Below are 21,677 nucleotides of genomic sequence, written 5' to 3'. Positions count from 1 at the left end.
AAAAGGAATGTTTGCTTCATACCACTTGGTGTAGATAAAGGAGAACTGTAGGCAAAATAAGCTTTTTATCCTTTTACCAAATGATGCTCTGTACTTTTTGACCTAACTACATTTCAGTAGAGTTGCAAGAATTAGTTGTTGCTAAAGCAGTTTGCAGTTCACTCGTATGTTTCATGTAAAGATCACAAAATGGTGATGGTAATGGTATTTACATTGCAATTTAGGGTAGGGTTTGCAAATGGAACTTAATATGACAAATATCTCTGCCTAGGGGCTGAGAATTAGAACTTGGACACAGATCTTGGCATACAATGAGGGGAAGCAAAGCCAAAACCCTTGAGCTTTCCCATTTGGATTTTGGTTTGCTAATGCACTCCATCCTTCAGACAGCTGTCTGCTCCACTTTGGAATGTGGCCAACAACAAGCACGGAAGCAGAGTCTAGTAGAAATAGACTGGATTTGGAATGAGGAGACCCAAAATCTAGTCCTGACTCTCCACTGACTGGTGAGGTTTCCTTAACAATGAGTTTAGTGTAATAATCTCTGCTCCCTCCTACCTGACAGGACACCCTTTGGGTAAATGAAGAGAACTTGTGAAAGCACATTGAGAGGTGTGAAGCTGCGTGGCTTAGTGGAAAGAACCTGGGCTTGGGAGTCAGTGATCGTGGGTTTTAATCCCAGCACTGCCGCTTGTCAGCTGTGTGACCTTGGGCAAGTCACTTAACTTCTGTGCCTCAGTTACCTCACCTGTAAAATGGGGATTAAGACTGTGAGCCGCATGTGGGACAACCGGATTACCTTGTATCTCCCCCAGTGCTTAGAACAGTGCTTGGCACTTAGTAAATGTTTAACAGATACCATCATCATCATCATCATCATCTCCAGACTCCTTAAAAGAGTTGTCTTCACTCACTGCCTCCACTCCCTTTCCTCCAATTCTCTCCTTGACTCCCTCCAATCTGGCTTCTGCCCCCCTTCATTCCATGGATACTGCCCTTACTAAGGTCACCAATGACCTCTTCTAGTGGCCTCTACTCCATCATAATACTCCTCTACCTTTCAGCTGCTTTCGACACTATGGACCACCCCTTTCTCCTGGAAACATTACTTAACCTTGGTTTCAGTGACAGTGTCGTGTTTCTCTTCCTATCCCTTGGCCACTCATTCTCAGTCTCTTTCCTAGGCTCCTCCTCTGCCTCCCACCCTCTGACAGTGGGAGTCCCCCAAGGCTTTATGGGTTCCCTTCTATTCTCCGTCTATACCCACTTTCTTAAAGAATTCATTTGCTCCCACAGCTGCAGCCGCCATCTCTATGAGAATGTTTCTCAATTCTAAAACTTCAGTCTTGACCTCTCTCCTTCTCACATTTCCTCCTACCTTCAGTATACCTCTATTTGGATGTTCTGCTAACAGCTCAAACTTGACACATCCAAAATAGAACTCCTTATCTTCCCACCCAAATCCTATCCTCCTCCTCCCTTTCTCATCACTGTAGACAATACCACCTTCCTCCCTGTTTTACAAGCCCGTAACCTTGGGGTTCATCTTGACTCATCTCTCTCATTCAACCCACATATTTAATGGAACCAAATCTTGTCAAGTCTACCATATCAACATCGCTAGCATCTGCCTTTTCCCCTCCATCCAAATTGCTACTATCGTGATCCAAGCACTTACCTCATCCCACTATGACTACTGCAAGGTCCTCCTCACTGCCTCTCCCAACTCATTCATTCATCCATCCATCCATCCATCCATCCATCCATCCATCCATCCATCCATCCAGTTATATTTATTTAGTGCTTACTGTGTGAAGACCACTGTATTAAGCACTTGGGAAAGAACAATACAACAATAAACAGTGATATTCCCTGCCCAAAACGAGCTTACACTCTGGGGTGTGGGTGTCGGGGGGAGACAGACATCAAAACAAAATTACAGATAAAATTCCCATTTTACACATGAGGGAACTGAGACATAGAGAAGTTAAGTGACTTGCCCAAGGTGACACAGCTGACAAAAGGCAGGGTAGGGATTAGAACCCATGATGCCCAAGCCCAGGCTCTTCCACAAAGCCAACTGCTTCTCGGATATGGAGAGGAATGATAGGAGGAAGATGGGGTGAAAACAGCATGGAACCGTGGAACGAAGGGAGAGTTTGTAATCCATAATTAGCTCCTTGGGATTTCCATCTTTACAGCTAAAAGATATCCCAAGAAAACGCTTATCAAAAGCTGAACATAAATAGACAATCTTTGGAGTGGAAATTAGTAATAGTAGCTTCTGTATTCAGGTTGAGAGCATACTTACACCTGTACTGTCAGAGTATTTCATTCAAGGATCAAAATGTTGAAAGTAACAGCTACACCCTCTGATCTGCCTTTGGGGAAGCATAAAACCATTCTCTCTCCTTTTTAAGATGCCAGAAAAGAGAATAGAAATCCCTGGTCAGCTCAGTGGTTTAAGAACATTAGGATTTAGGCTAAAGGTATTTTTAAGAGAATAATGGAAAGGTCAAAATAGGGATGAGACAAATCCACTGATGAAAGCTAAAGATCCAAAATATGGATTTTTTCCACTCGTTTTTAAATATTATTTGTCTGAAGGGGAATGCCTCATGGATTTTGGAAAGCCTGCTTCCAGAAATCAAACAAGGACCCATTTAAAGACTTTAGTGGAGTGGTTTTCTTTATGGTGCACTGATTGATCATTTTTAACTGAATAGGAAACTGAGAAGAGAGAAAAAAGGCAGCAGGTAGGGAAATGGAGGTTTGCTTTTTTGAAAGGTTCTCAGTAATTTTCTGTTTTGATTTCACCACTCATAAGTGCTGTGGACTACTAGAGTAGAATCCCTGCAGGCTAGTTCCTGTTTGTGAAGGGTTTGCAGACTTCATTTCATTCATGCCTTTCAGGTTTGATTCATTTCATTCAAAGTGCCCAATTTTATGGTACTTCCTCAGCATTTTTATGTCCTGGGAACTGAAACACCCAGGACAAAGAAAACAATGGGGAATCCATGCATGTAAATAGGCTTTGTTTGGAATTAGAAACTTCTATTTATGTGCAGTGAAATATTTTAAATTGATTTTTAAGAAATTCACCTAAGCACTGATTTTTTAAAAAGCATCGTACTTTTATATGAATTTTACTGGAAGGGCTCTTTTTTCCAAATGGATATTATTCAAATAGGTGCCTGTTTCATCTTTTATCAGGTGGTTCATATTTCATGTAACAGAAGCATAAATGCGTGATTCCCTCATATGCTGTCATTCACTAGCAATATCATAAACTAGTCATATCAACATCAGCACAGTGATGTATTAAGTGGACCATAATGTGCCACAAATTTGCAAACCAAAAACTTCTCCGCATCATGCATAGTGTCTTTGGACCCATGTGCCCTAACTCAGTGGCACAAAAAGGTATAGATGGCTCCTTTCTCATCACAGGCAAGGAGGGACCCTTAAGGAGATGGCAACGGCACTTCAGTGATCTCCATACAGAGTCTGCTCATCTGAGGATCTCTGTGAAGGATAACCTGCCATTGTGTGATGACATAGCTTTCTTTCCAACATTTAATGAAGTCACTACCTTCATTAAAGCTGTGAAAAATGGCAGTGCTCCCAGATTTGATGATACACCTGCTGGGATCTACAAGGAGGGAGGGGTATGTTCTGCTCATATGCCTGCACAGGCTCTCTCTCTCAACATGTGGAATGTTGAAACAAGGCCACAGGATTCCAAAGATATCACAGTCATCACCACCTCCTATAAGGGGGGAAAAATGACCAAAGAAACCACTCTCCAATCCTCTTAGTTCCAATCCTGTAAGCTCCCTGTGGGCAGGAAACCTATTTCCCAACTCTGCTATATTGTAGTCTCCCAAGCGTTTAGTGTAGTGCGGTGCACATAGTAAGCACTCAATAAATGCAATTGTTTGATTGATTAATCCTAAAGAAAATTGCCCTGGACCAGCTCAGAAAGAATGATGTCAACCTTGCACTGCCAGAATTTCAGAGTGGCTCCAATATCTCAGTGGTTTGGGTGGCATGATTAGACTGAGGAAAACTGTAAAGAACAGGATCGAAAGGATATGACAATTAACACACTTGGGCACTGTCTACTCACTTTGGGGCCCTGAACCTCCAATGATAATGCTGGCTGCATTTTAAATGGAGAGGCCTTTTCTAATCATTTTTCCCCATCACTCACGGAGTTGAAACAGGACTGTGAACTAGATCCAGTCTTGTTCATGCTCGTCTACACTGCTCTGCTTAAGGACCCCACAAAATGCTTGGAAGTTTGTAATAAGACTAATTGTGGAATTTGTTAAGCATTTACTATGTTCCAAGCACTGGGGTAGATTCAAGATAATCAGGTCAGACATAGTTGCTGTTACACATGGGGCTCACAGTCTAAGTAGGAGGGAGAATGGGTATTTAATCCCCATTTTACAAATGAGGAGACTGAGGCGCAGAGAAGTTGTGACTTGCCCTCGGTCACTCATAGCAGGCAGGTGGCAAGGCTGGGGTTAAAATCCATGTCCTCTGAGTCTCAGGCCTTTGCTTTTGCCATGAAGCCATATGATATCAGAATAGAGTCAGTGCTCCCATAATGCAGAGGTTGTGTCCATGAGGCGCCCTAGGTTATAAAAAAAAAAAAAAGGCTCCCATTTTAGTATGCAGTTCTGCTTGTGCAGAACAGTTTCTTCTGGTACTGCATCATGGTAGATACAGATAGAATCACTTCATCAGGATAATGTTCCCTAATTCTGTCACCCCATTCTATCAAAAATGTGTAGTGAAAACACTTTATGGCAGAACTGACTGTACAAGAAATAAATGAAAGATGCATGTCAGAAACAGTTTAAATAACTTACAAGGAACACTCCCCACCCAGTGGCTTGAGGCATTGTGAATACGCTTGTGTTCTAACCTAAATGAAGGACCATATGGACAGCTTCTCACTGCTGTCCCCATGGCTTTGGAAGGTAGAATTCAAACCACATAATCCCACCTTGTCAGAGAGATCCTGGATCATATGGTTGGTTTCTTATCAGTCTCTGACTTCAAGGGTCATAGTTCCCTCTCTCAGCTAGGTGGAGAGGAGATTAAGTAAGGGGGCTGTACATATTAAAGCAGTAAGCAAATTTCTGGTGTGATTTACCATCCTTGTCTGATGGAACTTTTCCTTGATGTCTCATCCTTCTTTTCCTCTCCATCTTTATATTTTTCTTCCATTGCCCAATCAGCCTGCCAGTGGCATTCAGGTTAAAAAAGTTGCCGACCCTTCATGCAGAAAGGGCCTTTCAGGTCGCCCACCTGGCCCCCTTTTGCTTATGCTAAGCCAGGTAGAAGATCTTTATGAAAAGCTACAAAAAATACATAGTTAATTTTTCATTTTTCACCATTCCCTTGTCTGGAAAGTTCCCTTTTTTTCATTTTATCATTAGGTAGTAATTAGTATTCCAGGGAAATTGGTCTTAATATATTAAAATTGGTTAAGTGCCTTTAGACCTGTACCGAAGCCAATGTCTTATTGGAAAATGTAATTGGGGGCTCTGTGAATGTAATTAATTGAATCCCAATTAAGAACTTTCATTAAGCAATATACTAGTACATTAAAGCAATAAGGAAACATTTTTGCAGTGCAGCTAGCCTTGTATTTTGTCTAGGTGAGGATTTAGAGATACACTGCCCTTGAATATGGTTTCTTTTCTGAAATTCAAAGCAGCAAAACCGAAAGAGGTACAATGCCTCTGAAGCGAAGGTTGTCATTTGAATGCATTCACTAGAGGTTTGTCTCTGAAATACTCTACGGTGAAGAGGCACCATTCCTAGCATCTGGTATCTGTTGACCTCTTAAAAACTTATATTTTAAAATGTTTGCTCTGAACATTTCCAAACTAGTGCAGTAACCATTCTTTGTCCAGAAGCCAGAAGCCAGTTCCTGAATTTGTCCAATACATATTAGGAGGAAATGAACTGTAAGCTCATTGTAGGCAGGGAACACGTCTTCTAACTCTGTTGTGTTGTACTCTCCTAAGTACTTAATACAGTGCACTGCACCCAGGAAGCATTCAGTGAATACCATTGATTTACTGGTTGATGAGCTGAATTGGGCCATCTTGAAGCCTGTCATCACTTTCCAAGCCAAACAGCAGTAAGTGCAGTGGGGATCTGTTGTCTCCCCACTGTAGAAAGAACAGATCATCCGAATGGAGAGGAAATCAAATGTCGAAGGAAAACAAACTACAAAGAAGTTAAGGCAGACCCAACTCTTGAGGAGCAGTCTGTATATTTCCCCCTTCTCCCCAAAAGCCACAGAACTTGGGGAATGGGAAGACGTGTGCCCTTACCTTTGATTTGACATTTAGACAGCATTCCTGCTTTGCATTGAAATCAAGGATATGGTGGTCCTAAATGCCTAAGCAACTTTTGAAATGCTATCTAAAGTTCTCCCGTTTAGTTCCTTCAAATGTTTCTCTTTTTATCCCATTATATTTACTTTTGCTTTTGCAGTACTATTTCCAGGGTAATCCTGAGGAGTCCTGGTCTTGGCAGCTTGAAAGATGGTCTGTGCGGTGGTATTTCTGCCATCCCCTCCATGATCTGCCACTCGTAGAAAAATCTACAAATCTAAATCATTTCATTTCAGTCACCTCATAAGACTAAAATTTTCCTGATTTACAGAGGGTCTGAAATATCCCAGTGGAAAGCCCTCCAGTTTAGTCGGCTTCAGCTCTGGTAGTTAAATCAATTAAACACTGACAGGAAGTATTTTTGTTCCGATTGTAACAGGGCAGATTCTAGTGAAGAGTGTGTCCTCCTGTGTGATCCCGAAGGCTACGGTGAGATTACTGTCAGTGAGTGATAGAGTTGTGGGGGGGGGGGAGGGGGGCGGGGTATGTGTGTGTGTGTGAGTATTACGATGTGTCCCCTATTGATTGTTTTTAAGGGAATGGCAGAATTGAAGAATGGAAAGGGAAAAGTGTTGAATAGAGGGGAAACTTTGGGGTTTATGAAGCTTTGGAGACTTAGAGGCCTTTGAAAAAGCCATGATAGATGCATAAAACCGAGGAATGAGATTGCAGTGTTGCTATCTACGGCTCAGTTTTGAAAAATCCGTAGATTCCCTTCTGAAACAGTGGAGAATGATTTACACTGTGGATTCTGAAATATTTTTATTTCTGGCAGATCTGTGCTCTCATCTGGGAAACTAATTGCTTTTTTCCTAGATCTTTGGTAGAACTTTCCATTATTGTCTTTGGGCAATAATAATTTTAAAATGTGTCAATGTATGGCCTTTATCTACTTGGTTGTTCCTTTTTATCTTAAATGGAAGCTTTGTAGGGTGACAGAAACCACTTCCTGTTCTGAGCAGGTTTCGCACTGAAGGAAGTTACAGAGCTGGACCTACCTCTTCCAAGATGAAGGCAGATTATAAATAGTGATTCAAATAAACAAAAGTGCTTTGATTGGTGATAAATTATGGCCCTGCAGCCATAATTTGAACCTTAAATTGTGGGAACTGCCAGTCGAGAGACCCAGATTTGAGTCCCAGCTCTGTGACTTAGTTTCCTCATCTGTAAAAAGTGGATAAAACACCCATTTCTCCTTCCTCTTATACTGTGAACCCTTGGTGGGACAGGGACTGTGTCTGATCTGATTATCTTTGATCTACCCCAACACTTAGGATGGCGCCTGGCACATTGTAAGTTCTTGATCAATACCATCATTCATCAAAATGGCCTCCGTTTTTGCTGTGAAATTTGTATAAGTAGGATATACATATCTTTGAGGACCTGTAACCAGGTAGCACACAGACCTGAAAGAAATAATGCATCTCCAAAGCGCCCAATTTACATCTTGGGAATAGTTTGGTCACCTGGCACCATCTGGCCCATTATGTTTATAATTTGGCTATTTAGCCTTTCTCAGTAGATTTGTAGCTATGTGCATGATACATTTTCATACCAAAAGGAGCTGTCTAAGTCTCCCAGATGTATTTACTCCCATTAGCAATTTTTAACAAAACACTGATTCACAAAATGGGTTGAACCTCTTCGGGAATAGCGAGAGTGGAGAGTGAACACTGAAGGCAAAACCAATCAAATAAATGGATAACCATTTTCTGAAACCATCATCCAATATGCCATTCCAGAATGCAGCCATTTCCTTAGCACACTAGAATGGTTTAAGGCAGGCCAGTGTGTCTTCATTCTTCAGTTCCTCACTTTTGATTTTAATCAAGCAATTAATCAATTTTCTCTGTGCTATTTTCCTTCCCTCAGCTGATCATTTTATGACTCATTTTATTTTGCTTTCCTTTCAGACCCTTTCGTTGCAATCCCATTATGCCAGGGTGCTTAAGGTGCTTTTTAAGTGCACCAAAAATTTGATATATCACCATACATCCTTGAAGTACTGCAGTCTGAGTGTTTGACATGAGACATTATGATAATCCATAGCATAGAGACATTAACACAACTGGCTTTGACAAAATACATTGTAAAGTCTTTGAAGGAGCCATTACAATTTATCTTGTCACTCTTTAGTAGACCCAACTCCACGGTTAAGAAAGATAAATACAGTGTGGGTATTATTCATTTAATTGTTTGTGAGCAATGAACAGTTTGAAACTGGTCATTCTTTGCTTTGGACCAACTCCCATTCTCTTTGCTTGAATAGAAAAGGGCTTTTAAGGACTGTCAATTGGAAGATTTTTTTTTTTTAAAGGGAAAGTGGTATCTCTGTGGGCCCCATTCATGTGCCCACAAACTGAATTCCTTCCACGTGGATGCTGCACACTGAGATTGTCATTTGGATGTCAAAATGAACATTTATTACATCTGGACATGTCAGTATTTTTTTTTCTTTGTAATTGGGTGATATTAAGCTTGCCATGGGCAGGGAATGTGTCTTCCAACTCTGTTGTAGAACCTTCATGGCGTAGTGGGTAGAGCAAGGGCCTGGGAGTTAGAAGGTCATGGCTCTAATCCCGGCTCTTCCCCTTGTCTGCCATGTGACCTTGGGCAAATCGCTTGACTTCACTATGCCTCAGTTACCTCATCAGTAAAAATGGGGATTGAGACTGTGAGCCCCATATAGGACAGGGACTGTGCCCAACTCAATTTGCTTGTTTCCATCCCATCGCTTAGTACAGTGCCTGGCACATAGTAAGCGCTTAACAAATGCCATCATTATTATAATCATTATTACTCTCCCAAGAGCTTACTCTCATGCTCTGCATACAGTAAGTGCTCAACACATACCATGGATTGATTTATACTAATTCTCTTGGCTCTCAAGTACACAGATGAGCATCTAAGCATATAGATGCACACATACTGAAATTCTTATAGACTGCAAATTGTCCCCATTGTAGGGACTCCTGAGTCAGCAGTGTGTATTCAACACAGGTTCGAGGTTCCTTCTTTAGCCCAGATACTGTCACCCTTTTTATCGTAAAAGCAACCAGTCTAGTTGTCAGCAAAGGGTAGGGCTGGAAACTTGCTTTGGTTTCACTGTGGATTTAAATTCTCCAATGGGATATGAATTTACACCACTAGAGAGTAGAAGGTCAATGCGGGAAGCATTAGAGTGTTGAGCCAGCTCCAACTACGAGTCTTGAACAGAATTAATATATAGAAATTGACAAGCCTTTTGCTGGCTATTCCATAGCTTTAAGACCTCTACTAAAATTCTATCATCTCATATGCCCATTATTAACATTTCAGCAAAATATAAAGTTTTCATTAATCTCCCACAGCAAATTTAGGTCTGAGAACTGGCAGTTGTTTGAGCTTTTAGGACTACATTAGCTGGTGTATTAAACAAAATGTGTCATTCTTCAGTATCTTCTGCAAGAAGCTAAATCAATTTTCAACCATATTTATGCACCACTTTATCTAAAAGCATCTGAATTATCATTTACAGCTAAGATACTTTATTAGCAGCTGGCATAGAAATTACTCAGTAAAAAATTATATGTCATGTTATAGTAATTTTTAAATTGGTTTTAATCCAACATCATAAAATACAAAAATCTTTAAAAGTGTGGGATTTTCCCCCAGTTAATAGGCATTTTGGCTTAATGAGGTGTTACTCTTTTTAAATGTAATACCTATAATGTTAAGAAAATACCAATTGGTAAATAAAATTTAGACTCTCCAGCTCACAGCTGAAAATAGTAAGTTAAAGATACTGCTGGTGGTCCTTCTTCCCCAGAAAAATATTTTTAAAATGAAAGATTTTAAAGCTTTCTCAAAGCTTGAAGGAATTTTCAGGAACAAAAATTGAAATGACAAACTATAGAATCAGAACAGTATCAACCTAGAATTGGAATAAGGGTGCAATTTGATTGCCAAAGGTATGTGGTAAATTCGTTTGCCGTCTTTCAGAATTGTGCACAAAGATGGGGAAAACAGCGATTTTAATTGCTCAATAAGGAAAGAGAAATTTTTACTTTCATAGTTTACTTTCATATCCATGGAAATATAACTGAATTGTGGAAAATATCACACTTACCATGAAGAAATCAATCATTTGTATTTATTGAGTTCTTACTAAGCTCTTACTGTACTTACTGCACTTACTGTACTAAGTTCTTGGGAGAATACAATATAACAGACTTGGTAGACAAGTTCCCTGTCCTTAAGGAGATTACAGTCTACTGGGGGAGACAGGCATTAAAATACATTACAGATAGGTATGTATGTGCTGGGGCGGGGAGGTAAAGGAGAGGCAAATATCAAGTGCTTACTGGTTGCAGATCCAAGTGCATAAGCACAGCACTTATGAGGGAGTAGGGGAGATGAGGACTTAGTCGGGAAAGGCCTCTTGGAAATGTGATTTTAATAAGATGTTAAAGTTGGGGAGAGTGGTGGTCTGTCATATATGAAGGAGGAGAGAGTGCCAGGCCAGAGGGAGGACATGGGCAAGGAGATGGCAATAAAGCAGATGAGATCAAGATTCAGTGAAAAGCAAACCTAGCATGCCGGGTAGAAGAAAGAAATCAGCAAGATAAGTTAGGATTTGTCTATACTTGCTGCCTCCACATCTCTCCTTGACCCTCCTCCAATTTGGCTTCCACCCCCTTCACTCCATGGAAACTACCCTCTCAAATGTAACCAGTGATCTCCTTGCCAAATCCTGCAGCCTTTCCTCCATCCTAATCCTCCTTGATTTCTTGGGTGCCTTTGGCGCTGTGGACCACCCCTTCTCTTGGAAACATCCAACTTTGATTTTGTTGACACTATCCTCTCTTGGTTCTCCTCTCTCTCAGGTTGCTCAGTCTCAGTCTCTTTTGCAGGCTCCTACTCTGTCTTTCATCCCTAACTGTGGGAGTCCCTCAAGGCTCAGTTCTGGGTGCCCACTCCATTGGAGAACTCCTTAGCTTCCAGGGCTTCAACTACCAGCTCTATGCAAGTGATTTCCTAACCTACATCTCCAGCCCTGATCTTTCTCCTTCCCTGTAGTCTCATATTTTCCTCCTGTTTGGGCATCTCTTCTTCTTGACTGTCCTACCAACACCTCAAACTTAATATGTCCAAAACAGAACTCCTCGTATTCCCACCAAACCCTTCACTGTAGACAGCACTACCATCATCCTGCATTCACAAGGCTGTGTTTTTTTTTTAAATGGTATTTGTTAAGCTCCTACTTTGTGCCAGGCACTGTACTAAACTTTGGGGTAGATGCAAGATAATCAAGTTTGATACAGTCCATGTCCCACATGAGGCTCACAGTCTTAGTCCCCATTTTACAGATGAGGTAACTGCAGTTAAGTGACCTGCCCACTGTCACACAGCAGACAAGTTGTAGAGCCAGAATTAGAACCAAGGTCCTTAAGACTCCCAGGCCCATGTCCTATCCTCTAGGCCATGCTGCTTCTCTGTCCTCGGCGTTATCCTTGACTCATCTCTCTCTTTCAACCCACATATTCAAAATCTGTCACCCAATCATGTCGGTTCAGCCTTCACAACATTGCTAAAATCCTCCCTTTCTTCTCCATCATGTTAATCCAGGCAGTTGTCTTGTTCCTTGCCAACCTCCTTGCCTCCTGTCTCTCTCCAGTTCAGTCCGTATTTCACTCTGTTTTATGGGTCATTTTTCTATGAAACTCTTCAGTCCATGTTTCCCCACTTGTCAGGGACCTTTAGTCACTGCTCATCCACTGCCACATCAAACAGAAACTCCTTTCCATCAGCTTTAAAGCACTTATGCCCCTGATTTCCCACTCCAACTCAGTATGTACACTTCACTCTGCTCCTTATGTGCCATCCTACTCCCTGTACCTCGACCTCCTCTATTTCGCCACTGACCCCTCGCCTACATCCCGCCTTTTTTTCCCCTTTTTTATGGTATTTAAGTGCTTACTATGTGCCAGGCACTGTACTAAGCATAAGATAGATACAAGTTAATCAGGTTGGACACAGTCCCTGTCCCACATAGGGCTCAATAATAATAATAATAATGTTGGTATTTGTTAAGCGCTTACTATGTGCCGAGCACTGTTCTAAGCGCTGGGGTAGACACAGGGGAATCAGGTTGTCCCACGTGGGGCTCACAGTCTTAATCCCCATTTTACAGATGAGGGAACTGAGGCACAGAGAAGTTAAGTGACTTGCCCACAGTCACACAGCCGACAAGTGGCAGAGCTGGGATTCGAACTAATGAGCCCTGACTCCAAAGCCCGTGCTCTTTCCACTGAGCCACGCTTAAACTCCATTTTACAGATCAAGTAACTGAGGCACAGGGAAATTAAATGACTTGGCTAAAATCACACAACAGATGAGTGATGGAGCCAGAATTAGAACCCAGTTCCTTCTGACTCCTAGGCCCGTGCTTTATCAGCTAGGCCAGAACTCCCTCCCCCTTCATATCCAACAGGTGTTCACTCTCCCTATCTTCAAATCCTTATTGAAGGTACATCACCTGCAAGATGCCTTCCCTGACTTAACCCTCATTTAACTTGACTTAACTTGACTCATTTAACTTAATTTGACTTAACCCTGCTGCTCATGAGAAGCAGCGTGGCTCAGTGGAAAGAGCACGGGCTTTGGAGTCAGGGCTCATTAGTTCGAATCCCAGCTCTGCCACTTGTCGGCTGTGTGACTGTGGGCAAGTCACTTAACTTCTCTGTGCCTCAGTTCCCTCATCTGTAAAATGGGGATTAAGACTGTGAGCCCCACGTGGGACAACCTGATTCCCCTATGTCTACCCCAGCGCTTAGAAAAGTGCTCGGCACATAGTAAGCGCTTAACAAATACCAACATTATTATTTCCTCTTCTCCCACTCCCTTCTGTGTCACCCTTGCATTTGGATTTTTTATTCACCCCTCCCTAAGCCCCATTGCACTTGTGTTCATATCCTAATGTGAAGCAGTGTGGCGTAGTGGACAGAACATGGGCTAGAGATTCAGAAGGACCTAGGATCTAATCCCCGCTCCTCCACTTGTCAGCTGTGTGACATTGGGCAAGGCATTTCATTTCTCTGTGCCTCAGTTACCTCATCTGTAAAATGGGGATTAAGACTGTGAGCCCCATGTGATCATGGACTGTGTCTGTCCTAATTAACTTGTATCTACCCCAGGTCTTAGTACAGTGTGTGGCACATAGTAAGTGCTTAACGAATGCCATTAAAAAATTATTGATTTATATTAATGTCTTTCCCCGCCTTGACTACAAGCTCATTGTGAGCATGGAATATGTCTACCAACTCTGTTATATTGTACTTTCCCAAGTGCTTAGTACAGTTCTCTGCACACAGTAAGCACTCAAAAAATATGATAAATTGATTCTCACAAATTCTGAGGAAAATCTCCATCAAAAATTAACTTCCTGAACACTCTACAGATTTGTCTTCCAATGAGTAAACATACATTTATTTGATTCTACAACTTTTCATTTTTTCTAATGCCACAACTCTAAATTTTGATGACTATCCAAATATTTCTTGGATTGTGTAACTGTTAAATGGGGAAACCCAATGACTGTCCATTTAGTGCATATTTTCCTGCAAGTGTGTTGAATCTGATAGCTACAAAAATCAAGTTTTCCATTCACTAAGTTGCATAGTTGTCCAACATACTTGGGTTTTTTGTGGGTACTTTAAGCATATGTACAAGTTCTGCAGTTTTTCAGCTTTATCTCTGAATTTACCCTCAAAGGGAGGAAATAGGGTCTAACAGTTCAGTTTCTACAGCACATTCTAGGTTGTAATTTTGTACAGACTTTCCTGGAAGAGTGGTTTGCTTTGTATGACAAGAAACTCAGGTCAAGTAGTGGAGCAAGAAACCATTGGAAAGCCAGGCACCAGGCACTTCACAGGGTGTGAGGGATGGAGGATTTTTAAGAACTGAAGTTCCAGCCTAAAGTCCCCTGCCCATCTCCGGTTCATCACTCTGCCATTGCCTCCCTCCCCGTACCAGTGGGATGCAAGATGGCCCTGGACTTCATGTCCTCACAAATGACCTTGGGTACCATCCTTCCCAGAAAGTGGGACTTTAACCTGCTGTTATGTGAGACAGTTGGCATGAGGTAGTAGTAGAAAATGTAATGATATCGGCAGTGGTTGCAGTAAAATGGAAGTCCAATGCAAGACATTTGATTTCTTCTTCTTTATGGGCTAGTGTAGTTGTTCTTCAGCCTTGTCTTCTCCAAGGTAACTAATCCTAATTTTTTCATTTATTCCTATAGGTTCCAATTTCTTAGTCTGTTTTATCGCAGTATGTTACACTAACTGGGTTTTTTTTGCCCCCTCCACACACAGGTTCAAGGGGAGAAGGAGTTTCTGAGGAGGATCCTCAAATTGACATAGCCACTGTACAAGATATGCTTAGCAGCCATCATTACAAATCTTTCAAAGTCAGTATGATCCATAGACTTCGTTTCACAACTGATGTACAGTTAGGTAAGTGTCTGCAAACAATGTTAAAATGTGCCTTTTCAATCCCTAATCCCTAATCATATGTTTCTATTGAGTAAATTGGTGTAATGTTATGTTAAAAAAAATGTTTCTGTGGCCAAAATGAGTAAAAATAATCCATTCCCTCTAAAAAATATGTTGCGGATAAAATTTTCAACTACTCTAGGATGTGCTATTTCTAGATAAGTAAAATTCTCCCTTATTTTTTGTAAAACTGCTTACTAACATGCTGGCTGTCTGACAGGTGCAGTAGCTTCAGGGCTGATGGCACAACTCACCATGCTGCTTACTCTTCTCCTAGAGTAGGACACAGTGTCTTCTCAAGAAAATCCTAGGACTGTAGCTTCTTTGTACCAAATAACCACAGGACATTTGTGCATAATAGACACATTAAAGTAGAAAAATAGTGAATACCTCCAACTTTGGCTTACTCTAACAAGAAGCACTGCGCTTGTGTCTGAGCTTCAAACCCAAGTATAATGAAGGCTACTAATATTTTTTTTCTCAGCATTATTTTTGGATCATGGGTTCTAATCCCAGCTCTGCCACTTGTCTGCTCTGTGACCTTGGGGAAGTCACTTCTCTGTGCTTCAGTAACTTCATCTGTAAAATGGGGCTTGAGACTGAATGCACCATGTGGGATGGGGACTGTGTTCAACCCAATTTGCTTTTATCCACCTCAGTGCTTAGTGCAGTGCTTGGCACATAGTAAGTGCTTAACAGATACCATTATTATTCTTTCTAAAAGGGCTTTAAAACAAAGGAAAATACCTCTAGAATATTTGTTTTACAAAAAAGTTCAGTGGCAATTTTCTGAACTCTATATTCTGAAAATTTTATTAGAATTCAGAAAATCGCCACTGAGCTTTTCCTTCAGTGTGAGACTACTGGGCTCCAAGACCGGTCAATTAGTCAGTGGTGCATTTCATTTCAGCTGACTTTCAGACATTTTGATCTGTGCTGATAGTGTTGCCAGGATGGACCATCTCCTCTTTCAGACCGTCCTGGATCCGTCAGAGCAAAATATTTCACTTCTTCCCCACATTCTTTGGGAGTGGGGGTGGTGAGTTCTTGCGGGGAAGATTTTAGGAGTTGCTGAGCTTCAGGCAAACTGGCAATCTGTGACCCAATTGTGTGGGGAGGGAGGTGTATGGAGAGCTGCCTCTTCAAATAGTTTCCCTCCTTGTACTAGAGGCATGCGTTCTGGGAACCAAGAAGTTGGAAGCAGCGTGGTGCAGTGGCAGGAGCATGGGCCTGGGAGTCAGAAGGTCATGGGTTCTAATCCTGGCACTGCCACTTGTCTGCTGTGTGGCTTTGGACAAGTCACTTCACTTCTATGGGCCTCAGTTACCTCATCTAGAAAGTGGGGATTAAGACTGTGAGCCCCATGCGGAACAGGGACTGCTTCCAACCCAATTTGCTTGTATTCACCCCAGCACTTAGTACAGTGCCTGGCACATAGTAAGCACTTAATGAATACTATTAACATTATTATTATTACCCAAATACTTCCCAGCACTGTTCACAGAAGGAATGGTACAAGGAGCAAAACTATTGCTTCAAACACACTCCGTCCAGCAAAAAAAATTACCAACTTGCCCAGGGCCATGGAGACTGGGAGAAGCAAAGTTCTCTACTATTTAAAGGGAAGGACAGGATGTAGAAACTGCCCCCTACCATATTGGTAGCCCAGGGAAACCATCCAAGTGCTTTGTATAGTGCTCTGCACATAGTAAGCGCAAAATAAATACAACTGAATTAATACACTTTATCTGTCCCAAAAGGTGCTTTGAAAGTCCTCGGTAGTATGTTGGAAGAACCTTGACTGAGAATGTGCCACACATCATTCATTGCTCAAGCAGCATGGTCTGGTGGATAGAGCACAGGCCTGAGAGAAGTACCCGGGTTCTAATCCTGGCTCCTCTGCTTGTCTGCTACGTGACCTTGGGCAAGTCACTTCACTTCTCAGTCCCTCAGTTATCTGTAAAATGGGGGTTGAGATTGTGACCCCCACATGGGACAGGGACTGTGTCCAACCTGATTTGCTTCTATCAAACCCAGGGTTTAGTACAGTGCCTAGCACATAGTAAGCACTTAACAAAGACCATTATTATTACCGTTGTTGAAATGAATAGTACTCCCAGGCCTTGGGTGCACATCATCAGCACGTGATTCCCCAGAGAGATCAGATCTCCCTAGAAGGTACAGGTAGACCCACAATCTGGGAGTTTCACCATCTGTCTAAATTTCAGGAAGTAAAAGAAATTCTGGCTGGTCTTTCTTAAAGTGTAGCACTGGTGCTGTAGTTTCACTCATCTGTCCTCTGTCCTTTACCTCCTCTTCATTAAACTCAACCAGATTTTTTCAGTGCCTACTTGGCACAAAATACAATTCTAGACACCGAGCACTACATTCAGTTGTACACTACACTCAATTGTACCACATTATTTGTGAGGCCCAAGGACAGTGGTTCCCCTGAAGAAGAATATAAGGCTTATTTGAACCTATGCTGGCTTGAGGTTATTTTAACTAGTTTACTCACGTATGCTACCTGTTTAGAGGAAACACTTTAGCTAAAGAATAGAGATTTCTGCCACATGTAATAACTCTTTGTTACTTTGCCTTGTAATATATCATTACTTGGGAATGGATCTCGGTCCTGACGCACAATGGGTGCCTTCCTTGTTTCGATTCATTTTTCCCTCCTCACCCTTTAGGATGTCTTTCTCTTAATTCACAGATGTAGAATGATCATGAAAGCACACAGGCCTTACCGATTCTGCAAAACCATGTTCACACTTCCCTCAGAAGACAAAAGGGTTTGCTCTTTGTAGCTGGGGAAGGTGGATAAGCTCATCTTCAACATCTGGACAAACCACTGGAATATAAGACCAACTGGTGGACTCTTTATTGCCCAACAGTTACTGAAAAGGAAACACATAGTCACTAGGTGGAACGTCCTCTAGTCTTCCTTGTACTGTGATGACATTCATGACCATGTCGGTCTGTATTCAGGTAGGGCCCCAACTCCTGGGCCAGGCTTTGACAACTCTTTGACATATGTCCCAGAAGTGGTAGATAACGTCCTGGTTGGCACACCTGCCAGCACCACTAGGGCTGAGGGGATAATGCTGGGTAGCCATGCCATCTGTGTAATTGCTTACAAAGTACAGCATCTCCCAGGAGCCTTAGAGCATGGCAGCTCCAAGTGTTCCTTCCTTCTGCTCTCCTGCTTTGTCTGGACAGCAGGCCACTGTATCGTGGCTGGGATTGTAACAGAAGTCTTGGGCGCTTAATCCTGAAGCCAGAGAAATAGCTGCTCTGATACCAAAACCTCTCTGGAAATGGGTCCCCTCTGATTCTTCTCTCCTCCTGCCTGCCTTGCAGAAGCCATGGTTAACCATTTTGAGTTGCTAATGCTTGTGCTAGGTCCTGAGGAGCAGCATGGCATAGTGGATAGAGCACGGGCCTGGGAGTCAGAACGTCATGGGTTCTAATCCCGGCTCCACCGCTTGTCTGCTGTGTGACCTTCTCTGTGCCTCAGTTACCTCATCTGTAAAATGGGGATTAAGACTGTGAGCCCCAGGTGGGGCAGGGACTGTGTCCCATCTGATTTACTTGTAGCCACTCCAACACTTACTACAGTGCCTGGCACATAGGATGTGCTTAACAAATATCACAATTATTATCCATCTCTGCCCTCCCTGCTTCCCAGAAACTGGCATTCATTCACTCATTCAGTCGTATTTATTGAGTGCCCACTGTGTGCAAAACACTGTACTAAGCACTGAGCATGGTAAAGAAACTGAATTGCATTTTTATTTCTGGTATATTTTGGATTCACCAGAGAGGCCCAGTTCACTGATGAATTGCTTTAGCTGAAATACCCATTTCTCACCAGAATTACCTCATCTAGAGTGTCTCACTCATGCCCCCTTTCTATTTTTAATCTCTCCCCTTTTTTTTATCATGTTCTCTCTGCTGCTATTTCCCTCACCCACTGTCGCCTAAACTAAATGATGGCAATGATAATAATTGTGGTATTTGTTCTTTCCTTCAGTCAGTCGTATTTATTGAGGGCTTACTGTGTGCAGAGCACTGTACTAAGTGCTTGGGAGAATACAACAATAAACAGACACAGTCCCAATCCACAACGAGTTTACAGACTAGGGGTGGAGGAGACATACATTAATATAAGAAAATATTTTACAGATTTGTACATAAGTGCTGTGGGGCTGGGACAAGGGAAGAACAAAAGGAACAAGTCAGGTGCAGAAGGAAATGGGAGAAGAGGAAAGGGGGGCTTAGGGAAGGCCGCTTGGAGGATATGTGATTTCAGTAGGCTATAATGGGGAGAGAGTAATTGTCTGTCAAATTTGAGGCGGGAGGACGTGTCAGGCCAGAGGCAGGACGTGGGCAAGGGACAGCGGCAAGATAGACAAGATGGAAGGACAGTGAGATGGATAGCGTTAGAGGAGTGAAGTGTGCAGACTGGGTTATAGTAGAATAATGAGGTGAGGTAGGATTGGGGCAAGATGATTAAGTACTTTGAAGCCATTGGTGAAGAGTTTTGTTTGGTGTGGTTGTTGGATGGGCAACCCCTGGAGTTTATTGAGCAGTAGGGAAACACGTCTCCATGTTTTTGTACAAAAATGATCCGGGCAGCAGAGTGAAGTATGGACTGGAGTGGGGAGAGACAGGAGGCTGGGAGGTCAGCAAGCAGGCTGCTGCAGTAATCCAGGCGGGTTAGGATGAGTGACTGTATTAACGTGGTGGCAGTTTGGGTTGAGAGGAAAGGGTGGATTTTAGTGATGTTGTGAAGGTGGGACCGACAGGACTTAGTGATGGATTGAATATGTGGATTGAATGAGAGGGGGGTCAAGGATATCGTCAAGGTTACGGGCTTGTGAGACAGAAAGGAAGGATGGTACTGCCATCTACAGTGATGGGAAAGTCAGGGGGAGAACAGGGTTTCAGTGGGAAGATGAGGAGTTCTGTTGTGAGCAAGTTAAGCTTGAGATGACTGAAGGGCATCCAAGTAAAGATATCTTGAAGGGGAAACGCGAGACTGCAGAGAGGGAGAGAGATCGGGTCTGGGAGCTGTAGATTTGGGTATCATCCAGTAGACGTGGTAGTTGAAGCCATAGGAGCGAATGAGTTCTCCAAGGGAGTGGTTGTAGATGAAGAATAGAAGGGGACCCAGAACTGAACCTTGAGGTCCCCCCACAGCTATGGTGTTGGAGGCAGAGGAGGAGCCCGCAAAAGAGACTAAGAATGAATGACCAGAGGAGAACCAGGAGAGGACAGTGTCAGTGAAGCCAAGGTTGGATAATGTTTCCCAGAGAAGAGGGTTAATGTATTAAGCACTTATTATGTGCCAAACACTGTACTAAGTGCTGGAGTAGATATGATACAATAAATCCAGTGAGGGCCTCACAGTCCAAGTAGGAAGAATAGATATCAGATCCCCATTTTGCGGATGAGGGAACTGGGGCACAGAAAAGTTAAGTGACTTGTCCAAGGTCATACAGCCGGCAAGTGGCAGAGCTGGGATTCGAACCCAGGTCCTCAGACCCCCAGGCCCACTCTCCTTCCATTAGGCCATGCTGCTTCACTGTCATCTTCTGGGTCTCCTGCTCTACGTGTATAAGCCACATTTGTGTCCCAGCCTGAAGTGTCTGTGTCTTGGTATCACTGTATTTGGTGGGTTTTTACCCATGTGTCCTCAAATATATGGGTCCATGTCTCTCTGTGTCTCCCTCTGAGCATGTATCCCTCCCTGCCTTTGTATCTATGTCTCCTTGGTTATATTTTAATGGCCCTGTGTGTATGACTGTGCCATTTGAAGTGTGTAACAATGAATGGTATTTGAGCGCTTGTTGTATGCAGAGCAGTTACATAACTTTTGGTATCCTTGTGTGTATTTTTAACAGTAATAATTATGGTATTTGTTAAGCGCTTACTACGTGCCAAGCACTGTTCTAAGCGCTGGGGTAGATACAAGATCCCACATGGGGCCAACAGTCTTAATCTCCGTTTTACAGATGAGAGAACTGAGGTACAGAGAAGTTAAGTGACTTGCCCAAGGTCTCAGATCAGACAATAATAATAATAATGATTATGGTATTTGTTAAGCACTTACTATGTGCCAAGCACTATTCTAAGCTCTGGAGTAGTTACAAGGTGATTATCAGGTTGTCCCATGTGGGGCTTACCGTCTGAATCCCCACTCTACAAATGAGGTAACTGATGCCTAGAGAAGTTAAGTGGCTTGCCCAAGGTCACACAGCAGACAAGTGGCAGAACCGGGTTTAGGCCCAAGTACTCTGACTTCCAAACCCGTGCTGTGGCCACTAGGCCATGTTGATTTGTGTGTGTGTGGTTGTGTTGCTGGTTCAGTGGAAAGAGTGTGGGTCTGGGAATCCATCCGAAGACCTGGTTACTAGTTCAGGCTGTGCAAGTAGGGGAATGCCTGCTGGGCCTCTGACCATTGGCGTTGAAAATTTCTGATGGAAGAGCTACTTTGGGTGTCCTGTGAGGGGGGACAGTCCCAGCAGGAATCCTGACAAATATCTTGCTGGCTATCTTGGACAGCAAGGGTCACAGTGGCTTCCGTTCAGTCAGTCAGTGGTATTTATTGACCACTTTCTATGTGCAGAGCACTGTACTAAGTGCTTGGGAGATTGCCAAACAGCCAAACATGCAGATGTGATGCCTCCCTGTAATAAGCTTGCTGGGTCGTGGG

The 21,677-nt window shown here is 42.7% G+C and overlaps 1 protein-coding gene across 2 annotated transcripts in view; it reads left to right on the top strand.

Annotated features, from left to right (window-relative positions):
* The window catches only part of MAPKAP1 (MAPK associated protein 1), a 239,585-nt gene that overhangs the window by 186,616 nt on the left and 31,292 nt on the right, over positions 1–21,677 (top strand). For both annotated transcript variants that reach the window (XM_029062939.2, XM_029062937.2), the window contains exon 9: positions 14,777–14,917. In XM_029062939.2, the coding sequence (XP_028918772.1) occupies positions 14,777–14,917 (141 nt within the window). The remainder of the gene's footprint in view (positions 1–14,776; positions 14,918–21,677) is intronic.

Source organism: Ornithorhynchus anatinus, chromosome 4 (assembly GCF_004115215.2).
Source record: "Ornithorhynchus anatinus isolate Pmale09 chromosome 4, mOrnAna1.pri.v4, whole genome shotgun sequence".
NCBI lineage: Eukaryota > Metazoa > Chordata > Mammalia > Monotremata > Ornithorhynchidae > Ornithorhynchus > Ornithorhynchus anatinus.
Note: the sequence above shows the minus strand (reverse complement) of the source record. Positions and strands in the feature narration are given on the sequence as shown.